The sequence below is a fragment of the Cryptomeria japonica genome, chromosome 6 (genome assembly GCF_030272615.1).
Source record: "Cryptomeria japonica chromosome 6, Sugi_1.0, whole genome shotgun sequence".
NCBI classification, from domain to species: Eukaryota; Viridiplantae; Streptophyta; class Pinopsida; order Cupressales; family Cupressaceae; genus Cryptomeria; species Cryptomeria japonica.
The window spans coordinates 682132383-682158207 of record NC_081410.1 but is presented as its reverse complement, the minus strand read 5'-3'; the positions used below and the strand labels follow the sequence as shown (position 1 = coordinate 682158207).

The 25825-nt window shown below is 42.0% G+C and overlaps 2 protein-coding genes across 7 annotated transcripts in view; both read left to right on the top strand.

Annotated features, from left to right (window-relative positions):
* Positions 1-25825, top strand: part of LOC131031427 (uncharacterized) — a 187872-nt gene that overhangs the window by 66022 nt on the left and 96025 nt on the right. For all 6 annotated transcript variants that reach the window (XM_057962547.2, XM_057962543.2, XM_057962545.2 and 3 more), the window contains exon 4: positions 14969-15047. In XM_057962547.2, coding sequence (XP_057818530.1) covers positions 14969-15047 — 79 coding nt within the window. The remainder of the gene's footprint in view (positions 1-14968; positions 15048-25825) is intronic.
* Positions 16033-18802, top strand: LOC131031426 (uncharacterized). The gene is made up of 4 exons (XM_057962542.2): positions 16033-17431; positions 17540-17875; positions 17997-18069; positions 18172-18802. The coding sequence occupies exons 1-3, from the start codon at positions 16097-16099 to the stop codon at positions 18060-18062; spliced, it is 1737 nt and encodes a 578-aa protein (XP_057818525.2). The 5' UTR covers positions 16033-16096; the 3' UTR covers positions 18063-18069; positions 18172-18802.

Sequence of the window (25825 nt, the reverse complement as noted above, 5' to 3'; positions counted from 1 at the left end):
CTGCAACGCTACGAAGAGAACAGCCGACAGGACACAGAAAGAGATGGCGACAGGCCAAGAGGGAATTGAACTGTGAACTTCTTATTTTCAAATAAAATTGTCATTGACACGAGTTGTACTTGAGCAGATGAATTAATAAAGACATGTTTTGATTAAAGAATTGAGAGTTATGGAAATGTGCGACAATTAATGCCAAACCTCTTGAATAAAGATAGAAATAGAAAACCGGAAACGAATGAGTGGGAGGCCGTGCAGAGGGCTTTGATTCTGGAGCAGCAAGTAGAACGTAGACGGAGGCTGAGGCAACTTGCCGAAGGACGACCTGTCGAAGGGGGGCCCGAGGGGAACCAAGGAGGTGTCACGGAAGGTGCAGAGGCCGACGGAAATTTCTACGCGTCGCCAGATCATCGTAGGACGTGGAGCCACGAAGAATTTTTAGAAGAAACAAGCTTACGGCGAAGTCTAGTCGAGGAGACTCGGGATCAGTTTAGAAACTTATCCCTCACGCCACGGAGTGAAGATCACCAACGGGAAGCAGGAGTAGGAGTGTGTCAGAACGAAGTAGGTGCCACACGCGACAGGCAAAACACCGTACCTCCAGGACACACCACCAACACTACCGGAGGTAGCAGCGCAGGGCCACAGACAAAGCCACAGACACAGACACAACCGCCTCCAGGAAGACGACCAGGAATGGCGAGCAAACAAAAGTTACCAAAGTTCACAGGGGACGGCAAGGAAGACCCCTTACGGCACTGCCGTACATGTGAAACCATTTGGTCCGCCAACGGAGTAACAAACCACGATGACTGGGTACAGCAGTTCCCAGCCACGTTACGTGGAGTCGCCATAGATTGGTACTCCGATATAGATAAGCAAAAAGTAGCCACATGGGCAACCCTACAGAAGGAATTCACGGAGGAGTTCCGGTTGCTTCGTGTTGACAACGAAATTGTGACAGAGATGTATAGTACCAAGCAAGGTACTAAGGAGACAGTACAGGCATATAGTCGGAGGCTGAAAGAACTCCTGGGTAAAATGGAGAGCCAGCCGGCTGAGGGCTTAAAAAAACGATGGTTCGTGGAAGGATTGAAATCCTCCCTACGGAAAAAAATGAAGATTGTACCTCCGACGTCATATGACGACGCCTATAACAGGGCAATGGATCTGGAAAGTGAGTACAAAACATCAAGGAAGAAGAAGAGTAATAGATATTCATCTCACGATGATGAAGATTCTGACGGGGAGAGCAGTAGCAGTAGCGGATCGGGTAAAAAGGTACACGCACTCCAGAAGGACATGGAACGAATGCTGAGAGAATTCAAGGCCATGAAAGGGAGTACAAGTAAGATGGAAGAAACTGAAGTATGGTGTACAGACTGCAGGAGTGATGGACACACAAAGGGTACTTGCCCGAAGAAGGCATTCTGTGAGATTTGCCAAATGATGGGACACTCCAGCAAGGAGTGCCCCTACAATATGAAAACCCGAAGCCCGAACCAGGTGTTGTTCACAGAGCAGGCCACAACATCCGCACCAGCGGGTACGGGCCAGCAGACTAACACAACGGCATCATCTGGAGGATACCGGGATAATAGATGCAGTGGCGGCGGAAGAAACAATAACAATAACAACAATAAAAACTGGATCCAGTACGATGCCAAGGGCCGACCGATGATTCAATGTAGGGCCTGCAATTAGTGGGGACACTTCACCCGCGATTGTACGAAGGAAGCCAACACTCAGCACCTCTGTCGATGGTGCGGGCCAGGTGACCACGAGGACGCAAATTGCTTGAAGCCTGGTGTACACCTTCTAAACATAGAACCTACGAAGGCAGAAGTATTGGCAATCACAAGGGCGTAGGCTAAAAAGATTGCCTACCCAAATCCCCACACAGAGACCGAGAGAGTACAGGAGGCCAGAGACGAGATCACAAAAGAAATGGCCGCACAAGGACAAAACAGTCACCAGATAGCAGGTCCACCATGGACGAAGGGAGAAGAGGAAATCTTACGGCAAATCTTGCAGGTAGAGGTACCGGTGAAAATTCAAGACCTCCTGGAGAGTATGCCGCAGCTAAAAACGGCTATTTTAAACTCTGTACCCTCACAAGTAAAAACGGAGGAGGTCGTGCGCCCCACAACCAACTCCGCGTTTAGGGAGGTCACGAACCCCGCGGTCGACCCCATGTTGTTGGTAGTCAATAGCGGACGCCACCCGGTGGTGGTAGAAATGGGTATACTAGGGACCACCCTAACAGACACGATTGTGGACAGAGGGTCAGGAGTAAATGTACTCCCAGAAGCGACATGGAAAAAGTTGGGAAAGCCTACGTTGTGGCCCCCTACGTTCAACCTACTAGGGGCAGACCAACATGGGATTAAACCCATTGGTACCCTCATGGGCCAGCAGGTGATGGTCGGCACGCAGCCATTCGTGCTGGACTTTGTGGTAATCCCCTTAAAGCAGAAAGGATATGACGCCATCCTGGGGCGGGGGTGGCTCATTGCAGCCAAAGCGAACCATAACTGGAAGTGGAATACCCTTTCTTTGGAAAACGTCAGGAGGAAGTACGTAATCGATCTCCGTACGCAGATGGTGAGCGAGGAGTTAGCCTCTTCCTCCGACTCGGAGTCCGAGGGACACCAGTTAGCGGAGGGTGGAAATAGATGCCGCATGGAGCCCAGTGATGAAGGGGTGTTAGAACTGGAGGCATGCTCAGGGGACGATGGGGACTCCTTGAATGGCCTCTTCCATTGGCAAATGGGAGATTATGAACTATTTACACCATCGTGCAACGTATTGAGCATCGAAGAAGAACCAGAGATATTTCCCCCAGAATATGGCGAGTATAAGGAAGGGGAGGCAGCAGTGAATGAGGCGCCGGCACACCAATTCCTGAAGGGGGAGCCTATTAAGTATCAGGAAGCCACGTTAAAGGAAATGAATCTCGGGGAGACAAGTGACCCCAAGATCATCCTGGTCGGAGATGATTGGAATCCAGTGTTGAAGGCCGCAGCCTTCAAAATTTTCCTGGAATACAAGGATGTCTTTGCATGGACATACAAGGACTTGAAGGGCGTGCCCCCAGAGCTATGTGTGCACCGAATAACGTTGGTACCAGGAGCTCAGCCAGTGAGGAAGCGGCCGTACCGAATGAACAAAAATTATGCTGTACGGGTGAACGACGAAATTGAGCGGATGCTGGAAGCAGGCATAATCTTCAGAGTACAGACAAGCGAATGGGTGTCCCCCATTGTGATTTCCCTCAAGAAAGAGGCCAATCATATCCGGATTTGTGTAGACTTCCGGTGCTTAAGCACTGTCACTGTTAAAGACCCGTTTCCCATACCCTTCACAGACAGCATCTTGGAGGAAGTAGCTGGACATGAAACCTATTCCTTCATGGATGGATTCTCTGGTTACAACCAGATATCCATCGCGGAGGAAGATAGGCTGAAAACAACTTTCGTGGTGGAGGACGGTGTGTACGCATACAACCGAATGCCCTTCGGTCTATGCAACGCGCCTGCCACCTTTCAGCGCATCATCTTGCACATCTTCGACAAGATGTCAGTGGGGAACTTCAAAGCATTCCTAGATGATTGGTCTATTTACAGCAAACAGGACATCCACTTAAAAACTCTTGGAGAATGCCTGGAGAGGTGTCGGAGGGCACGGTTGGCCCTCAACCCGAAGAAATGTAGATTCATGGTACCATAGGGAAGATTGCTGGGACACATTGTGTGTAGAGAAGGATTGAAAACGGACCTGGACAAGATTCGGGTAATAGTAGACATGGAACCTCCGACGGATGTCACAGGGGTAAAGTCCTTCCTTGGTCATGTGGGGTACTACAGGAGGTTCATCAAGAACTTCGCTGAGGTGTCCCACCCGTTGGATAAGTTGACAAGGAAAGGAGAACCATACATTTGGGCAGAGCCACAGAGCAAGGCCTTCGAAGAGTTGAAGACAAGGTTGATGGGAGCGCCCATACTGGCATACCCGAATTGGCATAAGGAATTCCACGTTCACGTGGATGCCTCAAACTACGCCATCGGGGCGACATTAGCCCAAGTAGGAGGACACGGGCTGGACCACCCAGTTTATTTTGCCAGCAGGTTGCTCTCGAAGGCGGAAAAGAACTACAGTACCACAGAACGTGAAGCACTCGGTATGGTCTATGCCGTACAGAAATTCCGTCATTACCTCCTGGCCACACCATTCACATTTTAAGTAGACCACCGGGCACTCATGTATTTAGTGAACAAGCCCATTATCCAGGGGAGGATAAGTCGTTGGCTATTGCTACTACAGGAGTTCACATTTTTAATTGTGGTGAGACCAGGGCGAAGCCATGTCATAGTCGACCAGCTGTCGCGGATTAAGTCGGGGGAACCTCCAGAGGGAGTAAATGATGATTTCCCGGATGCACACTTGTTCCAAATAGCCGTGCTCCCTTCGTGGTACGAGAAGATTGGAGAGTACCTATCGACGTCCCGATTTCCGGAGGGTATGCCTCCAGGGGAACGAAGAAAGCTCGCATTAAAGGGCAGGACTTTTTCGCTCATCAACGGGTTACTTTACAAGATGGGGCCGGACCAGATATTAAGGCGTTGTGTCATGGAGGAAGAAGTCTCGAGTGTATGAAGGGCCCGCAGGTGGACACATGGGTCCAGACACCACAGCTCGAAAGGTGCTTCTCGCAGGACTATGGTGGCCAACGGTATATCACGACGCCAGGGAATGGGTCGTGAGGTGCGACACTTGCCAACGAGCGGGCAAACCTCTGAAGCGGGACTTCATGCCCCTCAACCCGTCGCATGCACAAGAACTCTTTGAGCGATGGGGACTCGACTTTGTGGGTCCTCTTAAAGCCAGTCGCGCACGACGGTGCCGATACATTATAGTTGCGACAGAATACTTGACCAAGTGGGTGGAGGCAAGGGCCCTCCAAGATAATTCGGCAGTAAGCACAGCAAAGTTTATTTATGAACAAATCATTACGCGATATGGCATACCCATTCAGTTGACCAGTGACCGGGGAGGCCACTTCGTGAACCATGTCATACACCGGTTGACATCAGACTTCAAGATTTTTCACTCATTTTCAAGTCCGTACTACCCACGTGCCAATGGCCAGGTGGAGGCAACAAATAAAATAATAATGTCGGTGATATATAAGTCTTGCGGAGTGGAGAAGGATGACTGGGAGGAGCGCCTACCGTCAGTACTTTGGGCATACCGAACGACCTACAAAGTAACTACTGGACAGACTCCTTTCCAGCTAATGTATGGACAAGAAGCCGTGGTGCCAGTTGAATTCATGGTACCGAGTCTGCGGATTGCCATCGATAATCGCCTTGGCGACATGGAAAGCCTGAGGGAGAGGCTGTACGTGTTGAACAAATTGGACGAGCGAAGGATGATGGCTCAGTGGGTGACAGAAACAGCCCAGCAAAGACGGAAGGTGTGGCACGACAAGCACCTCCGGCGAATGAATTTTACTCCCGGACAGCTGGTGTTAAAATTCAACGGGAGGAACGAAATTAAACCGGGGAAATTCAAAGTTCGATGGTTAGGGCCCTTCCGGATACGTGAGGTCAATACGAACGGGGCGATAAAGTTATGGACGCTGGACGGGAAGGAGATACCAGACGCAGTCAACGGGTCAAAACTGAAGATCTATCACGAACGGAGGGAACCGGGAACCCCCAGTCAGTTAGCCGCTACTAAAAACTGAAAAACTTGAAAAAAATATATATAAAAGAAAAATTGAAAAAAAAAAAAATATATAATAATAAGAAACAGAGACAAAAAAAAAAGAAAAAAAGAGGAAAAAGTGGCCATCGTACGGTGGGACCACCGAAGGCGGCATCATCGCACGATGGAACCACCGTGCGGTGGGACCACTGACGGTGGAACCACCTACGGTGGCACCATCGTGCGGTGGGACCACCGACGGTGGAGCCACCGTGCGGTGGAAGCCACCGAAGGCCCGCAGAAATATAAAACGCCGCACGACAAGCAGCCGATGAACAAAACATCACGCAAGGTTAAACGCCGCGCAAAGGAAAGGAAGAGACATCGCCGAAAGGGAAGGAAGACACACCATGCGCACCGCACGAAGGAGACACCATGCCGCACCGCACGAAGGAGACCACCGCGCCACCACGCACAGCAAGGGTTTATGCATAGCAATCGCAGCAGCCACAGGCAGACCAAATAAGGGTTGCGCGCAGCAGCCGAGGGAAGAATAAGAGCCACAAGTAGACCAAGTAGCCGCACGGCGACAGCCAAAAAGAGAGGGCCGTTACGAAGGGTGGATTTTTTCTAAACAAATCAGTTACGGGGAGATCGATGGATTCAGCCGGGAAGAGGAGTTGGAAGAAACAGCTGCACGCTTCTTCCAGTAGCAGCCAGAAGGATAGAGGTAGCAATATCAGGATTTTAGTTTCAGGAGTGCGTGTTGCAGGCGACACCATGGATTTCAGCGCTCGGCAAAAACAAAAACAGAAAACACCACAGGTTGCCGCAAGTGCGAAGAACATAGTGACGCCACAGAATATTACTTTCGAGGGCCTGAATGGGTTGGAATGCCGAAAATGGTGGCAGGACACCTCCGATAATGACTTGGTAAAGCAAAACCTCCGGAAGGCACAAGTAGAGTGGGCTATTCGGATGCCCGTGTTCCCTATCCAGGAGTACGAGGGTGCCCTACGTTTCATGGTGGACACCTTCGACAGGCATACATGCACCAGCACATTTGAATACCTCCGGAGGGATGTCACTATATCCTTCAAAGCAAGGGATTTCACGAGGGTATTCGGCATCCCGGGCAGCCAGGGCAAGAAAATAGACCTGAAGGCCAAGAAGATGACGCAGGAGGAGGAGCGGTGGATTAAATTAGTCTCCCGGAATTTGACCACAGCGGAGTTGGACAGCGTGGCTAGAGCCACGAAGAGTCGCGGAATCCGCAAGACTTTTGTTGCGGAGGGCCACCGGAGGTGCATCATGGATGTTATCAAGAGCAGATTGACAGGGTCGGGCAGGGCGTCGGACATTGCCCTCCCTCAGATTATGCTGATGAATGGGCTGATGAATGGCATCGTATACGACTGGGCAGCATTACTGGCAGAGCGTATGTATGAGTTTCTGACGCTCCAGCATCGCACCTTCTATATGCCTCATTATGCTATAGGGTTATTCCTGGAGGCCACGCGGGAAGTAGTGCCGGAGGACGAGTTGGAGGTACGGCCACAGGGATCGTTGGCAGCGGGAGAGCCTCCAATAATGCACTTGGACATTGGGCACTCTTCCGCGAAGCGGAAACGGGCGGTGGATAGGGCCTCGACCTCAGGGGAGCCTGACAGCGAGAGGGAATCTAGCAGCATGGAGGAGTCGGAGGATGATGATGAGGAGGACGATAGCAGTCAGGCAACGGAGGAGCCTGTACGAGTCCGGTTTGCCCCACCTCTGTTACCGATGGGCACGACTGTGCCAGCATCTGGAGTAGGCGGCACCTGTATTCCGGCCTTCGGGCAGAGCCATACGCCTGTTACACTTGGTCCCCTCCAGCACGAGCAACAGGGAGCACCGTCGGGCCCAGCCACAGCGGCACTTACCGAGGACATGGCAGAGTCAGGGACGGAGGAGTCACCGCACCGGGTAGTGGTCGAGCAGGGGCCGACGGAGGTGGAGGATACCAAGCCTCATGTGCGGTTGGAGGTCGTGGGTAGTGACGCTGTGGTGACTGTTTCTGCTTCGTTGTTGGAGGAGCCGACCACAGCGACCCATCCCCCGGTCACAGAGATGCGTGCCGACCTCGAGGCTATGCAGAGCTGGCTCACACAGTGGTTTCAGATGACACTGGCACAGCCGGAGGGAGCCGTTGTATTCTCACTGCGTCGAGAGACTGGAGCGGAGGTAGTCCACTTGGATGACTCGTCAGGGGAGGCACATGGACTCACAGTTGGGCACGAGGCAGGGGAGGTCGCCTCTGGGCAGGCACCAGGAGACGGTGCACCTTCGATGGCGAAGGCGGTACCTTCACAGCAGGATATAGTAGTGACTGTTCCACCAAGGATTTCCCAGTCTTCGGCACAGGTGGGAGAGGATGTTGAGACTTATCTCGCAGACATAGCTGATATGGTAACGAGGGGTAGGTGGGTAGTGGCCGCTGCCCAGACGCAAGCATTGCAGCAGGTGGTGGTGGAGCTCGAGCAGGTCCTATAGTTTATGCGGGTGGGCTGCCCGACAGCCTTTGCTACCTGCTTTGAGTCTCAGGGGTGGCCTACTACGGAGACAGAGGAGATGCTCTAGCCTTGGAGGCTGCGTCAGCCCGTTGTGGAGAGTCGGGTGACGACAGTTGTCCGCGAGATCGAGCAGGTCTATCGGGATGCCTATTATACATTGAGGCGCACACAGCAGGAGTCTGCAGTCAGGGAGGCTTCTCGAGTAGCGTTGGAGAGCGAGGTGGCCAGTCAGCAGTCCTCATGGGTAGCCGAGAGGGTGCAGTTGTTGGCACAGCTAGAGGTGGCCCGCACAGAGACGGTTGAGATCCGGACAGCGAAGGCAGAGGTAGAGACTCGCCTGGTAGCCGAGCAGACACGGTTGGCCCGCGCGACGGAGGCAGTGGATACCAAAGAGAAGGAGTTACTGGAGGCAGCACACATGGTGAAGACAACTCTAGAGAAGGTCCTCGTAGCGGAACGGGATGTGGCTACGCGCACTCAACAGGTGTATGAGCTTCGTTCCCGCTTGGCGACCCAGACACCGCCATCTCACACTTCTACTTCAGGGACGCTTTCTCAGCCCCCTCCCTAGTCTTTCAGAGATCTTGTATAGGTTGCATTATCTCCATTTTTGTAAGTCGCCTGGAGACGACTTTTCTTTTTGGGAGGGATGATGTTGGCAGCATTATTGTAGACGGGAATAACATTAGTTAATTATGTGTAATTGTTTTGGTTAGTTGGCAACCGAGGGGTGGAAGTTGCGGTGCGACGGTTGGCGCTCGCACCCCCTCGGTACCCTTTTATACTCCGGAATGTAACTTGTAAAACACACTTATTATGAATAGAACATCTGTTACACTTGTCTGATATTTACGGCATTATTCTGCGTTAACGTCCTTTATGTCTTAAGTTATTCACCCGAGAGGGCAAACATTCCATGCCTCTGAATGTGCATTGGATCCATACTAAATATTTCATTACCTTGATCAGTTATGTCTCTTCCTTTGGAGCAGACATATCCTTATTCTTTCCTAATCACACTTCTTTATGAACAATTGTTATTTTATTCAAATCATACTTGTACGTCTAATCACTGCCTTTGCCATGTTAAGTATAATCGCTGTTCATCAGGATGTCTTAGTCATAATTATTAAAATACTTTTATATTATTATTAATCGATTCTTTGTTTGTTGACTAATCGAACTTCTAAATCGCACCTTGTCTTAAGTTGCTTTTGTCATAATTAATTTGTCTTTGGATGATCGATGTTTGTCCCTCAGTTATTGTTTGTTCCAAACAACAAACAACTTAACATAGTCACTGTCTTTAAACATAGGAGTCGCCGCACTAGTTTGAAGGAGTCACTATATCATGTGCATTGTCTTCTTAATAAGCTTGATTCCATAATCACTATCATTTATAAAGTCGCCACCTTTGTGCTTCCTGCCTGTTATCATCAAACAAATTACAACTTTTATATCCATTAAATTTGTTGTGCTTTATATTTAACATTCTGTTTGCAATCATAACTAATATTTGTTTAGGCTAAAATCATACTTCCTTTTACTGTCTGTCCTTCACCGCAGCCTTAAGCTACCACCCAAGCAGCTCCCGATAAATTCTTTCTCCTCACTCTCGGCTCCACATCTTCAAAGACTTGTTTATTTGTTTAGCGCTAGATTAATTATTTTTGCAGAATTAATTCTAATATCCGGTGGTCATTATATATTTACGGTGGTATGAGTAGAGGATTTCATATTCTTGGTGTTCAATAGAATTTCTGACTGAGGCACTGCCTTGTTTGATATTAATATCATCTCCATGAAATCATCATTGCTAACATATGAGTTAATTACGCCTTATGCTTGGCGTCATCATAATATTTCTTTGTTACTAATCACTGATCTGCATATCGTATTTCACTTGATATCTTTAAGACTAATGATAATATATCTTGCTTTATATGATATTCGTAGCGATCAAATGTTTGTAGCGTCTTCCTTAATTAGATATCGAAGAGGGCTGATCGATCTACTTATTCAATAATGATGGATCGTTGCTATGTCTTGCTATGATTATCTTTATTGGATCATTAATTGCTTCTTGGAATCATCTTCGGCTATATGGAAGGAACCTGCTCTAATACCAAATTTCTTATTGCTACCCAAATTTCTTGTTTTTCCTTTGTTTTAATTGGCTCATATACATTGAACAAAATGAAATCCAAAATTTAATTTTAATTGCATACTTGGCAAGCCATCCAATTTTGTTGGGACTCAACCTGCTTTATTGTGATGCTGCTTGCATTCCATAGAACACCAAGTCTGCTAGCCATTCCATTAGCACCATGAAACACACCCAACCGTGACTTGCAATATTTGGTAAATTTCTTCGCCTCGCTTTTGCATAGCTTAGTTTTTGTATCATAACTATATCTACTGCAAACTTTTCAAGATGACGCTTAATCAAGTGTCACTTGTTAGGGGCAATTAAGCCTCTGACATTCCATGATATGATCCTCATTGCCCTCCAAGGGAGGTGTTTCCTCCCTTGGATCTAATACAAATGCAAAGCATATGGATTTCAAAGAATTGATGTTGTTCAATTAATCAAGGAGACAAAAGCTCCTTTAAATAGGGTTACAAAATACTATAGCCACTAAAGAGCACTAACTAAAGAGCACAAAAGAGAGCACTAAAGAGCACTAACTAAAGAGCACTAATATGACCATTAACAGTAATAGAATTATTATTCTAACACCCTCCCTTAATGGTCAATCTGTCAAAAAACCCTACAGAAATAATAGAGAAGGCTACTGCCCTCTTCTCAGAACGCTGTTGCAGTAGAAGACAAGAGCCTGCCACTGACTCTGCCACTTGAGATGAGTCTGCCACTAACTCTCCTAGAAACTGCAAAACTTCTGGAGATACCCAAAACAACACTAAACGTCCAACCTGATGTTGGAGAACTGTCCCTCCCTGTAACGAAAGACGCACTAAGAACAGATGTCACGATTTTGAGAAAAAAATCAGAAAACCAAACAGGTAGCTGGAACAAAATCCAATCCACGGATCAGCTTACATAATATCATTTTTAAGGACAAAATGGTAAAACCACCAGAGAGCTCTCCTGAACTGCGAAAATACCCTAACTAGGGCATATAGGAGCAAACCCTTTTAATTTGTGAGGAAAAAATTATAAACCCTCCCATGATTTTTTTAGGCTAAAAATCAGAAAACCCACAAGTTTTTTTTCAAGGGAAAAATAATTAAAAACCTACAAGTTTTTTTTAAGGGAAAAATAATTAAAAACCCACAATTTTTTTTGTTTCAAGGGAAAAATAATTAAAAACCCACAAGAGATTCCCATGCAACTCTGCGAATTATAGAAGCCCAGAAAATATTTTTGAGGAGAAAATCGAAAAAACCCTAAGACAGGAACACCTGTACCCATGATATTTTAGGATAAAATCAGGCAAAACCTAGAATCCCACACGAATATCGCGAATTACAGATTAGTAGACACGATTTTCAGGTGAAAAATCGAGCAAAACCAAACATAATGTTTTAGGTGAAAAATCGATCAAAACCGGAGCAAACATTGATGCCCAGAAGCCATCTTCATGCTTTTCGAGGCACAAAAAACGAGGTACTGAGAAGATGTTGAATGCACAAAACTCGAGGTACGAAATTCAATGCACCAAAAAAATCCGAAGACAACCCATAAATCCTTGCGAAAAACTCAGAAAGAACTTGAAATCAGAATTGAAATCCGCTTGCATGAAATTCGAGGCACAAAAAACGATGCACCCACAAAATGGTAAAAACAACCCAGTTGAGCTCTCAAAAAACCCACCAAGAATTTGCAATCAAATTTTTTATTCGACTTGAAATAGAGGGTCAAAACCCTAGCCAAAATTGCAGAAACCCTAGGAAAATGGCTCTCCCAAAATCCTGAGCCGTCCCATGAGGGAGACAGGCTCAGACCTGCTCTGATACCATAATACAAATGCAAAGCATATGGATTTCAAAGAATTGATGTTGTTCTATTAATCAAGGAAACAAGCTCCTTTGAATAGGGTTACAAAATATTGTAGCCACTAAAGAGCACTAACTAAAGAGCACTAAAGAGCACTAATATGACCATTAACAGTAATAGAATTGTTTTTCTAATAGGATCTTGTCATTTACTCCTTGATTCTTGTGAATCCCTTCTCATTTTCTTCCGGCCTCCCTCTTTTGTCTATTAGTCATCCTACCTCTGCCTTTACCTTTTTTATTTTGCCTAGCACCCTAGATGCAGATTGGCTTATGCACCTCTAATTGATTATTCCTAGATCATATGGATCAGATTCTCCTCTAATCGATTATTCCTAGATCATATGGATCAGATTCTCCTTCTACACCCCAATCGTCTAAATCAACATCCCCTTCAGTCATTCTGCCTTCCATTCCCTCTATTTCAACTTCTACAACTTCCATTTCTTTCCATATCTTTACCCTCCTTTTGTCCTGTCAGTTTTGGCATCATTTTGTTACCTATTTCCTTCATATTTTCCGTTCCTTTCTCTTTTGATGCATCTCCCAGCCTGTTTTGATCAGCTTTTTTAAAGGTGGAAGAGCCAAAGGACATTCCCCTAGCCTAAATTAAAGGGGGAGAATTCAGATTTCTATTTGTGATAGGAACAAATGGTGCCTTTTCAGATCTTTCTTTTCTAACACATTTTTTGGTCAGTGGCCTAGGGCATCTGCTTCAATATGACTTCTGCTCCTGCATCTTAGATAGAAAAATATTTTTTTCTTCTATCTCTATTGTTTGTTCCTAGATCCCAGCCACGGTGGCCAACCTGACAATCTTAGGGATTGACCGAATTGATATTATTTGATCCTTACATATAGTGTCGTATCATCATCTCCCATATTAATGCTAAGATTTGACTGTATCATCCTTATGCATTCTCGTGACCAATACTTGAATGGTAAGTTATATAATCTGATCCAATATGCTCTTTCGCAGGAAGCCATCAACCTTGGATTAATTTTTTTTTTCCATTTTTGTGTATACACCAAGGAATCTGCGCACCACCATGGAGCCATAGACAGGACATCATCTCTCTCTTTTTTCGTCTTGAAATCTAGAATGAAGAAATGTTTGGGAAGGAAATTGATTGTTGCTTTGATTGACTTTGCATTCGCCTAGTCTCTAGTTTCCTCTCTGCTCATGGATTGTCCTACGACATTCCTGATCATTGCAGTCTTCTTAATGGCGCTGACCATCTTGTCAACTTTTGATGACACATCAATTTTGCATGGAGGCACCACAAACTCTGAATTTCCTAAAATGTTTGCTATAGATTTGCCCTATGTGTTGCACCACCTTCTCCATTGATTCAACTTCTACCTCTCGTTCCTCTTTGCTCTACTCCAACCTTGTGCTATTTTTGCTATATATATTATATATTTTCTTGCTTTCTTCCTTGTGTTGTGACATGGCTGGGGCATCCTAGCATTGGAGCGCCCTCCCTCATCTTCATTCCTGTATAAGCTGATAATGCTACAAAGTGATTTGTTTTTCTCTATATGCATATTATGTATTTTCTTGCTTTCTTCCTTGTGTTGTGACATGGCTGGGGCATCCTGGCATTGGAGTGCCCTCCCTCATCTCCATTCCATGGAGCAGATCTAAGTGTCAGGCTCAATTTTTCCCACTACCTGCAGTTCTTCAGCCTCGAATGTTAATGGGGAAGAGTGGGGGTGAGGTGTTCTTTATGACATTGGATATCAAATAAGATTGTCCAGCTTGGGTGCTCAATTTTTCGCACTATCTGCAATTCTTCAGGCTCAAATGTTAATGGGGAAGAGGGGCGGAGGGGGGGGGGGGGGGCAGGTTAGGTGTTTTTTATGACATTGGATATCAACTAGGAATCTTCAGCCTGAGTCCCTTAGCTCTGCAGTATCCCATGTGTGCATTCTCATACTTTGCATTGGTTATGCCACTGTGATTGATGACAGTTTCATTGACTCCTCCAACGTGTCTTGTAACATGAACATTTGAGGATTTTATTTGCTCACCTTGATGGTCTTCCTCTATTTATTGAATTGTGGGGTCTTCCCTCTCCTCTCTTATTATCGTACTTGCTTGGGGGTTTGTCCTTTTTTAAGGCTTTTTCTTTTGACTTGTTCCCCCTATATTTGCCCTAGCCCTTTGCTATTGTAGCCGCTGTACCTTCCAGTCTTGTTCTAATTTTAGTCTTCTCTACATTCCAAGTGTTAGTTTGTTTTTTATTTTTCTATGGCTTATGGCTAGCTAATATTTATATCTTTGGACCTGATTTTTGCTTGTACCAATTCTCCATGGTATTTGCAAACCTTACAATTAAATGTTATACCTCAGCTATTTTATTTTGGGTCAATTTTTTATCATTCTTTGAATTGTACTTATTGCAAATTTGGGCAACTTTTTATACTCGTCTCCCTTCATTTTAGTTGACCTAGATTCTGCATCTCTCTTGATAAATATGATGGTAAGGAAAGTAGTTTAGCAGGCAGTAAGTCAATAAGAAATGAATTTGTATCAAAAAATATTGTCTGTGCAAAATACTTTTTAACTCATTGCAACTCATGGAAATTCTTTGAGATTTAGCCTTTCTTTTCATATTTTGGTTGCCTCATCTTCTGAAAAATTTTCAATTAGAGAAACACTTCTCAATGTTATCATTCCACATGTGCAGTTTTCAAGACATGACAAAGGTTTACAGCGGAATATTTCGACTGGGGGAAGCCACTTCAACTTGGGATGCTGATTCAGCGGTGAATTTTATCACTTTTTCTTCCGTAGTATTCATTTATTTTATGACAACACCATGGATGTATACATTTTTTAAAAGGGCTGTACTATAATGTTATTATAAGACCATACTAATATAACGTTTCAAGGGATTTGCAACTAATGGGTTCAAATAAATGCTGTTTTCGAGTCTCTTTGACCCTGATTTTGGTTATCTTTGTAGATTATTATAATTTAATAGTTTTTTTATTCATGATATTTTTCAAAGGAACTCATTATTCCATTTAAAGACACATATAATTGCAGTGCAATGAATGGCAAAAGCATTGCACAACCAAATTGGAAAATACACACAGAAAGGTCATAGAGGATAGAGTAAATAACTTGACTTTTATTCATTTAATGATATTCTTGATACAATAGATGACACTTAAATTGGGGACAATAACCAAGAGATCTTTTCCAAGACGTGCCTTGTCATTAACATATAGTTGAACAAAGTGTTGTGTCAATTGCACAACCCATAGTTTTAAAACTTGCGGACTCGCCGCGGACTTGCCACAGACTCGCGAGTCCTTGAGAGTTGCGAGTCGACTCGCCTAGGACTCGCGAGGCAAGTCCAGGTGAGTCCCTGCGAAAGACTTGCGAGCCTCTTGCTCGGACTCACGAGTCTTTCGCAGGGACTCGCAGGCCCAGAAAAGACGCCCGTAAAGGGTTAAAACTGAGTTTTTTTTAATTTTTTACTTCATTTTTATTTTTGTTTGGTTTTTAGCAGGTTTGTAGGGTTTGAAGGAGTAGAGGGAAGAAGAAAAAATCAGCAAGAGAGATCTAGGTAGGGATTTTTTCTCTTTCTTTTTTTTTCATTTGAATCATTTCATTGTTTTGAAACTCAAAAAAATCTTGAAAAACAAGGGGATCTGCCGCCAATTTTTTTTCTATTTTCTTTCCTAAGTTATTTCCTCATTTTTTTTTCTTGTTTTTGAATGCAATTTTTCTCAAATGATTCATTGTTATTTTTTTTGTTGATTTTCCATAAAACCCTGCTGATTTTTTTTTTCATGTTAAATCAGCAATGGCAAGTTCAACTCCAAGGGCTACCCCAAGGTCAGGAAGACAAAGAGATAAAGCATGGAAATATGGGATTGCAGGAAGCAAAAAGGGGGAGGTCACTTGCACCGAATGTACAAAATGGATGACTGGTGGAATCAATAGATTAAAATACCACCTTGCACAAATACCTGGATATGGTGTGGAGGCATGCCCCAAATCAACTCTAGAAATTATTAGAGAGATGAAGGCCATTCTTGCTGAGAATGATATGCATAAGGAAGAAAGGCAAAAAACAAGAGAAGCCATGGCAGCTGCAATGAATCCCACATTGTCCACTTCGGGTCCCATTGGTCACACTTGGGGTCGTCAGTCACTTTCATCTTTTGGTGACAATGAGGGTGAGGCTAGTGGCACTCCTGTTAGATCAGGCCCTAATTTTTTTGTACCACGCAATGTTCTAGGTGCACAACCTTCACTTGAAGGTACAGGATGGAATAAAGAGAAGCATGAACAAGCACGGATAGCAGCTTCAAACTTTTGGTTTTACAATAATCTATCTTTCGATGCAACAAACAATGTGTATTGGGAAGGTTTTGTTAATGCAATAACAGTTGCGGGTAAGGGGTTTAAGGCCCCAATAGGTCATGACTTCAGTGGGCCATTGCTAGAGAAAGCTGTGCAAAATACACAAGGTGTGGTTGATGATCAGAAAAGGTATTGGAAGAGAAAAGGATGCAGCATTTTATCTGATGGATGGACAGATGGACGGAATAGGACTCTTCTCAACTTCTTGGTGGCTTCAAATGGTGCAATGGTATTCATAAAGTCTGTTGATGCCTCAAATGAAATAAAAAATGCAGAGACTTTGTGTAATCTGTTGGATGGTGTGGTTCAGGAAGTTGGAGTTGAGAATGTTGTCCAAATTATCATGGACAACGCAGCTGCATATGTATCTGCAGGTAGAATGCTTATGGAGAGGCATCCTTCGATTACATGGAGTCCTTGTGCTGCACATTGCTTGGACTTGGTGCTAGAGGACATTGGGAAGATTGGATGGGTGAAGAAGGTGGTTGAAGATGCAAGAAATGTCACCAAATTTATCTACAACCATGCTTGGGTGCTTGCTTTGATGAGAAAACACACAAATGGCAAGGACCTTGTGCGACCTGGAGTGACACGATTTGCTAGCCACTTCATCACTTTGCAGAGCATTCTTAGTGCCATTCCTCATCTTAAGCAGGTGTTTGTGTCAAATGCTTGGTTGGGGACTACATACTCCAAAAGACCTGAAGCAGAGAAGATTGTGAGCATTGTTTTTGATGAAGGGTTCAATAGAAGTGGAGAGGAGTTGACTGCGGTAAGTAACAAACACAAAAGTAAAGTTTATGCAATCTTGTCTATTTGCTGATTTTATTTTTTAGGGGTTGATTTTGTACTAATTTAAAATTTGTTTTCATTTTGTTAGGTGACAGAACCTTTGGTAAGGGTTCTTTGTATGGTGGATGGAGAGGGCATGCCAATGGGTTTCATTTATGAGGCCATGGATAGGGCCAAAGAGCCCATTTCACATTACTATCGTGGAAATACAAGAAAATGTAAAATCCTTTGGCGCATCGTTGATTGTAGGTGGACAAACCAACTCCACCAACCGATACATGCCTTCGCCTACTTTTTGAACCCAAAATTCTACTTCTCTGATTCATTTAGGGTTGATGAGGAGGTCATGGCAGGTGTTATTACATGCATTGATAAGATGACACTTGATCCTGAGTTGAGAGACAAGGCTCTTGATGAGTTGGAGGTGAGATTTGACATTTGCAATTGCTCTATCTTTATTTATGAATTTGGAAATGTACATTATTGAATTTGAGTTTGACACTTTGACTATCTATTTCTGAATTTGGAAATGTTCATTGTTCAAGATCTACAAAAGTGCAGAGGGGAGACTCTTTTCATCACAACTAGCAATTGATAGGAGAGGAAAATAACAACTAGGTAAAAAATTTAGTAACTTAGTTCAATAGTGCAAGAAAAAACCTACAAACTTGATTGTTACATTTTTTTCTCAATTCTAATATTTCTAAATGTTTTTTGTAGATTTATGGTGGGAGAATTATGGTGCTGGCACGCCTAATCTTCAAAAGATAGCTATCCGTGTTTTGTCTCAGCCATGCAGTGCTTCTGGGTGTGAACGAAATTGGAGTGTATTTGAGAGCATTCACACAAAGAAGAGAAATAGATTGTCACAAAAGTGGCTCAATGATCTAGTATTTGTTCGGTACAACCTTCGCCTTCGAGTTAGATAGGTGGAGGGTGTTTCACATGAGGCCATTGACTTGGATGAAATTGATCCATATGGTAATTGGACCATGAATGAACAAAATGATGTTGACGATGTCCTCCTTACTGAAGAAGAAATTGCAGAAATAGAGAGAGGAGCAGCACAAGATGCAAAAGGAGCAAGATTGGATGAAATGGAGGATGAAGATGAGGACGATGATGAGGACTTTGACTTTGAAGAAGAATCATCTCACCATTTAGATACCACAACACCCACTGCTACTACTTCTAGCTCAAGGCCTGAAAAATTGAGCTATATTAGGAAAAATACAAAGAGGAAGATGTAGTCTTCTCTTTGGTTTGTTCATTCACATTGTTGTTTTTCACATTTAGAGTTGGACTTGGACATATCATTATATGTAATTTTGTGAACATTTATATACTTATGCTGCCATTATAGTATTATACATTTTAGAGTTGAAAGTTGAAACTTGAATATGCTGCAAAACTTGAATATGCTGCCATGAATGATGAAATTTCAAATATTGGGTGTTTGTAGATCATATGACATGTGTAATGTTTCAATTATGGCACTTATGTTCTCTAAATGCATTAATTTCTTTATGTTTTTTTTGTAAAACTACGGTTTTTTTTTTGCCGAGTCTTTGCCGAGTCTTTCGCGAGTTCGAGTCCAAATTTTTGGCTTACTGAGTCCGAGGCGAGTCCGAGATTTTCAACTATGGCACAACCTTTTGGCAACCAGTTGTAGCAAACACAAGTACCATGGACCATGACAAATCAAACATATAAATAGCATCCATACATATACACTTAATTAGTTTGTAAAACAACATGGTAAAATACTAATTAGCTAAAATATTCCAAGATCATAAATAAGAAAATGTTTATTTTATTCAAGCAATGGTTGGAACATTTATTGCATTTGTAATGTCCCCAAATTGGATATAAAACATTTAGCAATTTGTTACAATATTTTGTGGAAATTCAATTTAAGTAAAATATGATTTTTAATGAACATATATATACTGTATTTTCTATTTATTGGACTAACTGAAACAAATGGCAAGTGAAAACTAATGCTATACTATCAAATACTAAGCCAAATTTGAATTAATTTGCATAAGAACTGGGATAAAATACATATGAAACCCTACTCGACAAATTTATATCAGGACTGAACCAAACCCCTAGCAGCAGTAGCAACACTTATACATGATGGATTAACCATGGAAAATTACTAAAAGAACCTAAATTGGACAAGTATATTAGTTTAGCACAATTTAGGAATTTGCAACTCGACTTAACATTTGAAATGGATGCTGTGATAGTACAATCCAGCTATTAGAATAGATAATAGTTTAGTTATTCCTAATCAGGAAAAAAACAAGTGCTGGGTAGCAGTAAGGATTAACAAATTGTCACATGAAACTACAGATTGCTTAGGTAATATCTCATATGCCCAGCAATGCATAAAATTCAGTGAAATAAAATAGATCCAAAACCTTATGTCAGATAGCAAAATATATAATAAGTGTGACTAAATTGGTTGCAAGGAGTCGCTGGAAGTTTATTAAGATGTTAAACAAATTCAAATCAGATCAACCAGTCAGATCATAGCATATATATTATTTGCAATTGCAAATTGAAATAGCAAAAGGGTAGATCGCACCAGTAATAAAGGGATGCAGCTGATAAAGACTATTGATTTGCCCTTTAGCTTGGTACAGCAGTTAACATCTACCAATTTCACCACAAAATTGCTTCCAACATGATAGAGGAATTGAAAGTTTCCATCCTCAATCTACTCAACAATCTCAGAGAGTTTTCATTCTATAACACCAAGGGGTTTTGTCCTTGAAAGCTTGAATTTAAAAATTTGTTCGAAAATAATGACATAAAAGGGCCTTGGTTAATAAAATTTGTATTTTTCCTGAAACAGCAATTGGGACCCACCATCTTGTATTTCTTTGCAGCACACAATGCTTCAGCCTGTCAGAAATTGTCCACCAATTATATATTTTATGAGAACCAATTTCATTTCTCCCTAAGATAATGTGATTATAAACTCCTGTCTTCAGCAGACAACCCACAGAGGATGTCAGAAATGTGTCAGGTTTGGTTCCCTTAAACTTGCATCAAACAAAATAATGCTATGTATGATTAAGGGGCTGTAATGTCCCCACTTTGAAATAGAATTTAATAATAAATGATAATAATAAAATAAAAACATTAAAAATTAAATTAAAATATAAAATAATATAATTAAATATGACTAATTAAAAATTAATTAAGTTAATGAAAAGTCAAAAGACATGAAAGGAAAAGTTGTGACTCCCTCAACAATGAGATATAAAAAAGAGAAGAGAACCTCATTTGAGAGAGGGGATAAATTGGAAATGAGAAGTGCAAATCTGATTTAAATAATAAGTGCAGATCTGATTATGAAAGGTTGTGTCCCTTTCAAAGGGTAGAAATAATGAAGAGTTGCACTCTCTCAAAGGGTGCTAATGGTGAAGGGGTATGTCTCTTGCCAAAGGGCATACATGATGAAGAGGTGTGACCTCTCCCTCATATTTAGAGACATAAAGGTAAGGAATCAAAAACATCTAGTGAGATCACCATTGATTAGAAAGGATAGCTGCGTAGGCAGAGGCAAGAGAAAGGGGGAAGATAGCAAAGACACCGAAGGTACGTATATGTATGTGGATGTGTGTGCCACACACACATAAATATACTTGTAATTTTGATAGTTATGTCATGATTATTATAATGTGTAGGTTTCAGAATTATGTCATGATTATTATAATGTGTATGTTACGGAATTATGTCGTCATTATTACAATGTGTATGTTACAAAATTATATCTCAATGTGTATGTCACAAGATTATAATTTAAATAATAATGATAATATGAATTATAAATTGGATGAAGTTGATAATATGAATGGTTATGAAATGTTGGATATCAATGAATGAGAATAACGTGATTATACGATGGAGGCTACTGGGAGGAAATCTTGGTAGTCTAATTCAGGGATTATGATAATCCCTGGTAGGCAGTATATACTGAATATCTATATGCATATATATGGCTTGGTTGACTAAGTTCATCCAAGAAGAGACAGATCTAGCCGGTCCCCTCTGAGGACTTGGATGATGAGGTGCATCATCTGAGGCAAGGAATTGACATAGGGTCTTCCTTGGATGGCTTGGGTGTAAGACAGGAATTGAATTAACCTTCGATTTCTTGGATGGCTTGGGTGTAAGAAATTACATCCAAGACAGAATTGAATTAACCTTCGATTTCCTGGATGGCTTGGGTGTAAGAAATTACATCCAAGACAGGAATCGAATTAACCTTCGATTTCCTGATATGGCTTGGAACCAAGATGGGTTCCAAGAAGGCGAGCCCCACAGCTGCCTAAGGACATGTCCCAGTGCTGCACTCGTATCCTTTTTAAGAATTGAAATTAGTGTTAATGGATTAATTGAACTTTAATTGCAAATTAGATTAGTTATGTATATATTTTTGTTGTGTTCTAACAATCTGTTTGCAAGATAATGATCTCTAACTAGTAGGGACATTACAGGGGCTGCATTGACTAATATACCTTCATAGCACTAAAAAGAACAGTGAATGCATAAAAGACCACGATTCCATATTAATGAAGGCATACTAAAAAGGGTAGCAGTTAATCATTAATAAGTAAATAGTTACCATTAAAGAACAACAATTTATATTAAAGCAGCAATTACATTGGGCAAGGCTGCAATACAAATGAAGAGTCATGATTTTTTGAAAAGGTATGGGTGGTGTCTCTTTCAAGAGATAACTAAATGAAAGGGTGTGTCTATTCTTTCCACCATGGAGAACATAAAGGGAGGACAATTGAACAGCAGAAGAAAAGCATTCGATCAAAAGAAACCTTGAATTTCATAAGTAATAAAACTAGACTGCAGACTTATAATTGTTCAAATCTGAAATATCCTTTCTCCGATTTTAACTAAATTTATTGTTTTGTTTTTGAGAATACGCTTGAAGTTTATTTTATAACATGAGATTATTATGCATGCAACAATAAGAATTTGTGTAATGAATATAAATGGCAGAATTTCCCAATGAGTAGAACCTTAAATTTATTATTGAAATGGAAAATTTTGGTCCTTATTACATTGACATTTGCTGCTGCAATTATTCAGAAGAAACAATACAAGCATTTCATACCAGATTCTTAAAGCTCCAACTAAGGCTGCGAATCAGTATTCCAGATGATTGGCCTGCTACCAGACTGAATATGCAAGCCCAGTGTGAACACCCAGCATAGGGACAAATCCTCTGCGAATTATTTATGGCTGCCACAGGGAGGAAAGAAGGTGCCTAGCTGAAAGAAGATAACCTTGCAGAATCTGATGGCCTCTGTCTGATTGTTTCCCAAATTTCTGTGACAAATTCCACTCACCTGGATGATGAGAGTGAAGCGCTGCTAACAAGGATGGCTCAGGTTTCCATCCAAACCATCAAGCAACCTTTAGGGGTGACGTCCTAAGGCTGGAAAAAGCAATTCGATGCTCAGAGCTGAAGGTTTCAACTTTCAACAAAGTCGATAGTCATGAATGAATTCCCAAAGCCACGATTTCTTCTTTAATATTGCCCCTTTCCCTTCCAAAATACGATTAACATCTTACTCGCCCAACTTAAATATTTAATATTTCAATTAGCTTTTAATACTTAAGTTGTCCAAGCTTATCCGCTCCATTTAATTAAATTTTTGACTTAGGTTTGTATTTATTAAAATCGCCTGAGAGAAATAGTTGCCAACATAATGTTATTTAATAATACAATATGAATTAAGCGCCCCCTTTATTAATAAGTTGGCCTAGGTAATAAACAAGTTTGTAAAGACCCCTTGTCTTCTAACCACCGATTTTTAATGAATACCGAAGGTAATGCTGTTTGTTTTTTGTTTGTTTTTGGAGTTTTGTATTTTTTTTGCGCTTTTAGAGTATATGGTAATAAAAAGCAATGCATATGACAACAAAGAAATTCTGAAAATTCTGCAACTAAACTGATCTCACAAAATATAGATAGGAGGCATGAATGAAGTTTTAATTACACTAGTTTCTTGTCAATAATAATTCTTCAACATACCCGTTATACAATCAGCTGAGGGTTTCAACATATCTCTAGCAAAAAGCAACTGAGAATGATCAGAAATCTCCCCAAATGATTGAGCTGTAACTATGCACGTATTGTTGATGTCTTCCCTGCTGCTAGCTGCCCTCTTCCACAGTATTTTCTGATTTTTTTGTAGCCTTCTCCAAGGAAATCGAATGGAGCTGATAACCCTCCTTCTTCCTGCAGTTATGGCTACCTATATGCATGGCGTACAATCTCTATATGGCTGCCAATGACTTCTTATTTGCTGCTTGCCAATCACACCATTAAATCTGCACCAAAATTGAATACTAACTCTGAAAAATCACCTCCAATCTTCTCAATGTTGACCCCTGAATAAAGCCAACTCTCCTGTAGCCAAACTCATTGGATCTCTCACCAATTCATAAGGCTGACACACTGAAGATTGAACGTTCTCCAATGGCCCTGTTTGCTCCAACTCAGAAACCCTCGTCTCTGCTGCTCTTCAAAATAAAATTCATATCACAAATGCCAAGAATGAATCGATTTCCTTCATGAAGCCCCTTAAATACTCCTTCTCCAAGTTCGATTTTCCTCAAAAAGGCATTTAATTGTCATTTAATGATATAACTTTGAAATCATTAATATTTCGTCCAAACCTTGGGAGATGTGCTCATAAATTTAATTAAATATTTGGCCCCTTCCTCATGATGGCTAGACCCTCAATTAAGTGCTTTAATAATATAAGTTATTTATAACTTTTAATGGACCATTTAATGAATTAATATTAATTTGGTCACAAAAATATTAATATCTTCCTAAATACACAACATTTTTTTATATCGTCTAAAGGAATTATCTCTCCTCATAATTCCCCATGTGACCAAATACACTTTCTAAAAATAGAAAGGGTCCATCTCTACGAGCTTTTGACTTACTATGGCAAACGAAGTCCAAATGAAGTTGAACAAAGGCCAAATCCACAATACTCTGAGCACTGGAGAAGTCACAACCCTCAAAAGACCCCCTAACCATCCTCATTAGCCTACGAGGGTCACATGATAGGCTAATCCTCTGCTACAACTGTCTGTCAAAGAGAAGGGGACATTACATCATTACATAAAGTGGCCCCGTCTAATTATTAAATATGAATAAATCGATGCTTAAGCTTTTTTTGCCCCTCATAATTAATTATCACCTTATTCCCTTGATTCTTCTTTGCCTTAGCCTATGGGAATAAATTAGGCTAGCAAATATATTCATTGTTTGCGCTAGGCGGAAAGGGACATTACAAAATCATTTGTATGTGTTGTGACCAAATCACACATCGCCCCATCATAAATGGGGACCCCTCTCTGCTTTGCCTTAGCTTAGAATAATAAGTCTTGAAGTTTTCTTTTGAGATGTCCCAGCATGAAGTGAGCTAGAACGATGCACCTTCAAAATTTGAAAAATAATTTTTTTGGCTAAGGCATGAAAACGATCTAGGTTGTCATTGCTTTGACACCCTCTGTCATTGCTTTCGACACCCCCTGTCATTGACACAACCTGTCATTGCCTTCGACACCCCCTGTCTTTGACCAAACCACCTCATCTTTGACTTTGATGATCTATAAGCAAGAGAGGGTTCTGTTGATGTGTTTTTAATGCACATGCGAACACAAAATAAAATACCCAAGAGTATCTTATCCTCTCTTGAACAAAATTTCTCAAATGCTGAAGATTAGCTTAAGGATCACTTGAGAAGACTCCAAGGTTCATGAATGTAGGGTCACTACGTGTGGATAAGCTCCGTTGGTTGATGTGATTATGTTGGAATCAGAAGGGGACTTACGTTTGAATGCCTGAATGCTTGATTCGCTTGAACTTAGATAATCTGATGTTACAATATGGTGATGCTCTTTGATCCTAAACTAGCTAGAGTTTGAAAAAAAATGGCAAAAGATGAGGGGTTGAGAGAGTCTATTCTAATCCTAAGAATGCATGAAGATGAGTGAATGACTAGATGGAATCCTACTGAGCAAGGTCTCACTGTCAACTTGATCAATTTGACACAAGCTTAGTGCAATCTTCTAAGGATATTTCAAAGATATTTGAATCAATACCATCAAACATTGATCACCATTCAAGTTAATGCATAAGCAATGAATGTAGAACGATTCGAAGTTAAGCTCATATCATTCTAGTTGACCACACTAGGCATGCTTACAATCAGTAAGAGGCTAGTGGTATGGACAAAACGGATTCCACACGAATACATTCAACAAATTCCTCCACTCAATTTAATCAACATGAAAGCAAAATGAGAAGCAA

Excerpts from the sequence above, each read along its gene's own strand:
- LOC131031426 (XM_057962542.2), top strand. The coding sequence starts at position 16,097 with ATGGCAAGTTCAACTCCAAGGGCTACCCCAAGGTCAGGAAGACAAAGA. Across the intron at positions 17,432-17,539 it reads GTGGAGAGGAGTTGACTGCG|GTGACAGAACCTTTGGTAAG; the intron begins GTAAGTAACAAA and ends TCATTTTGTTAG. Across the intron at positions 17,876-17,996 it reads AGGCTCTTGATGAGTTGGAG|ATCTACAAAAGTGCAGAGGG; the intron begins GTGAGATTTGAC and ends TCATTGTTCAAG.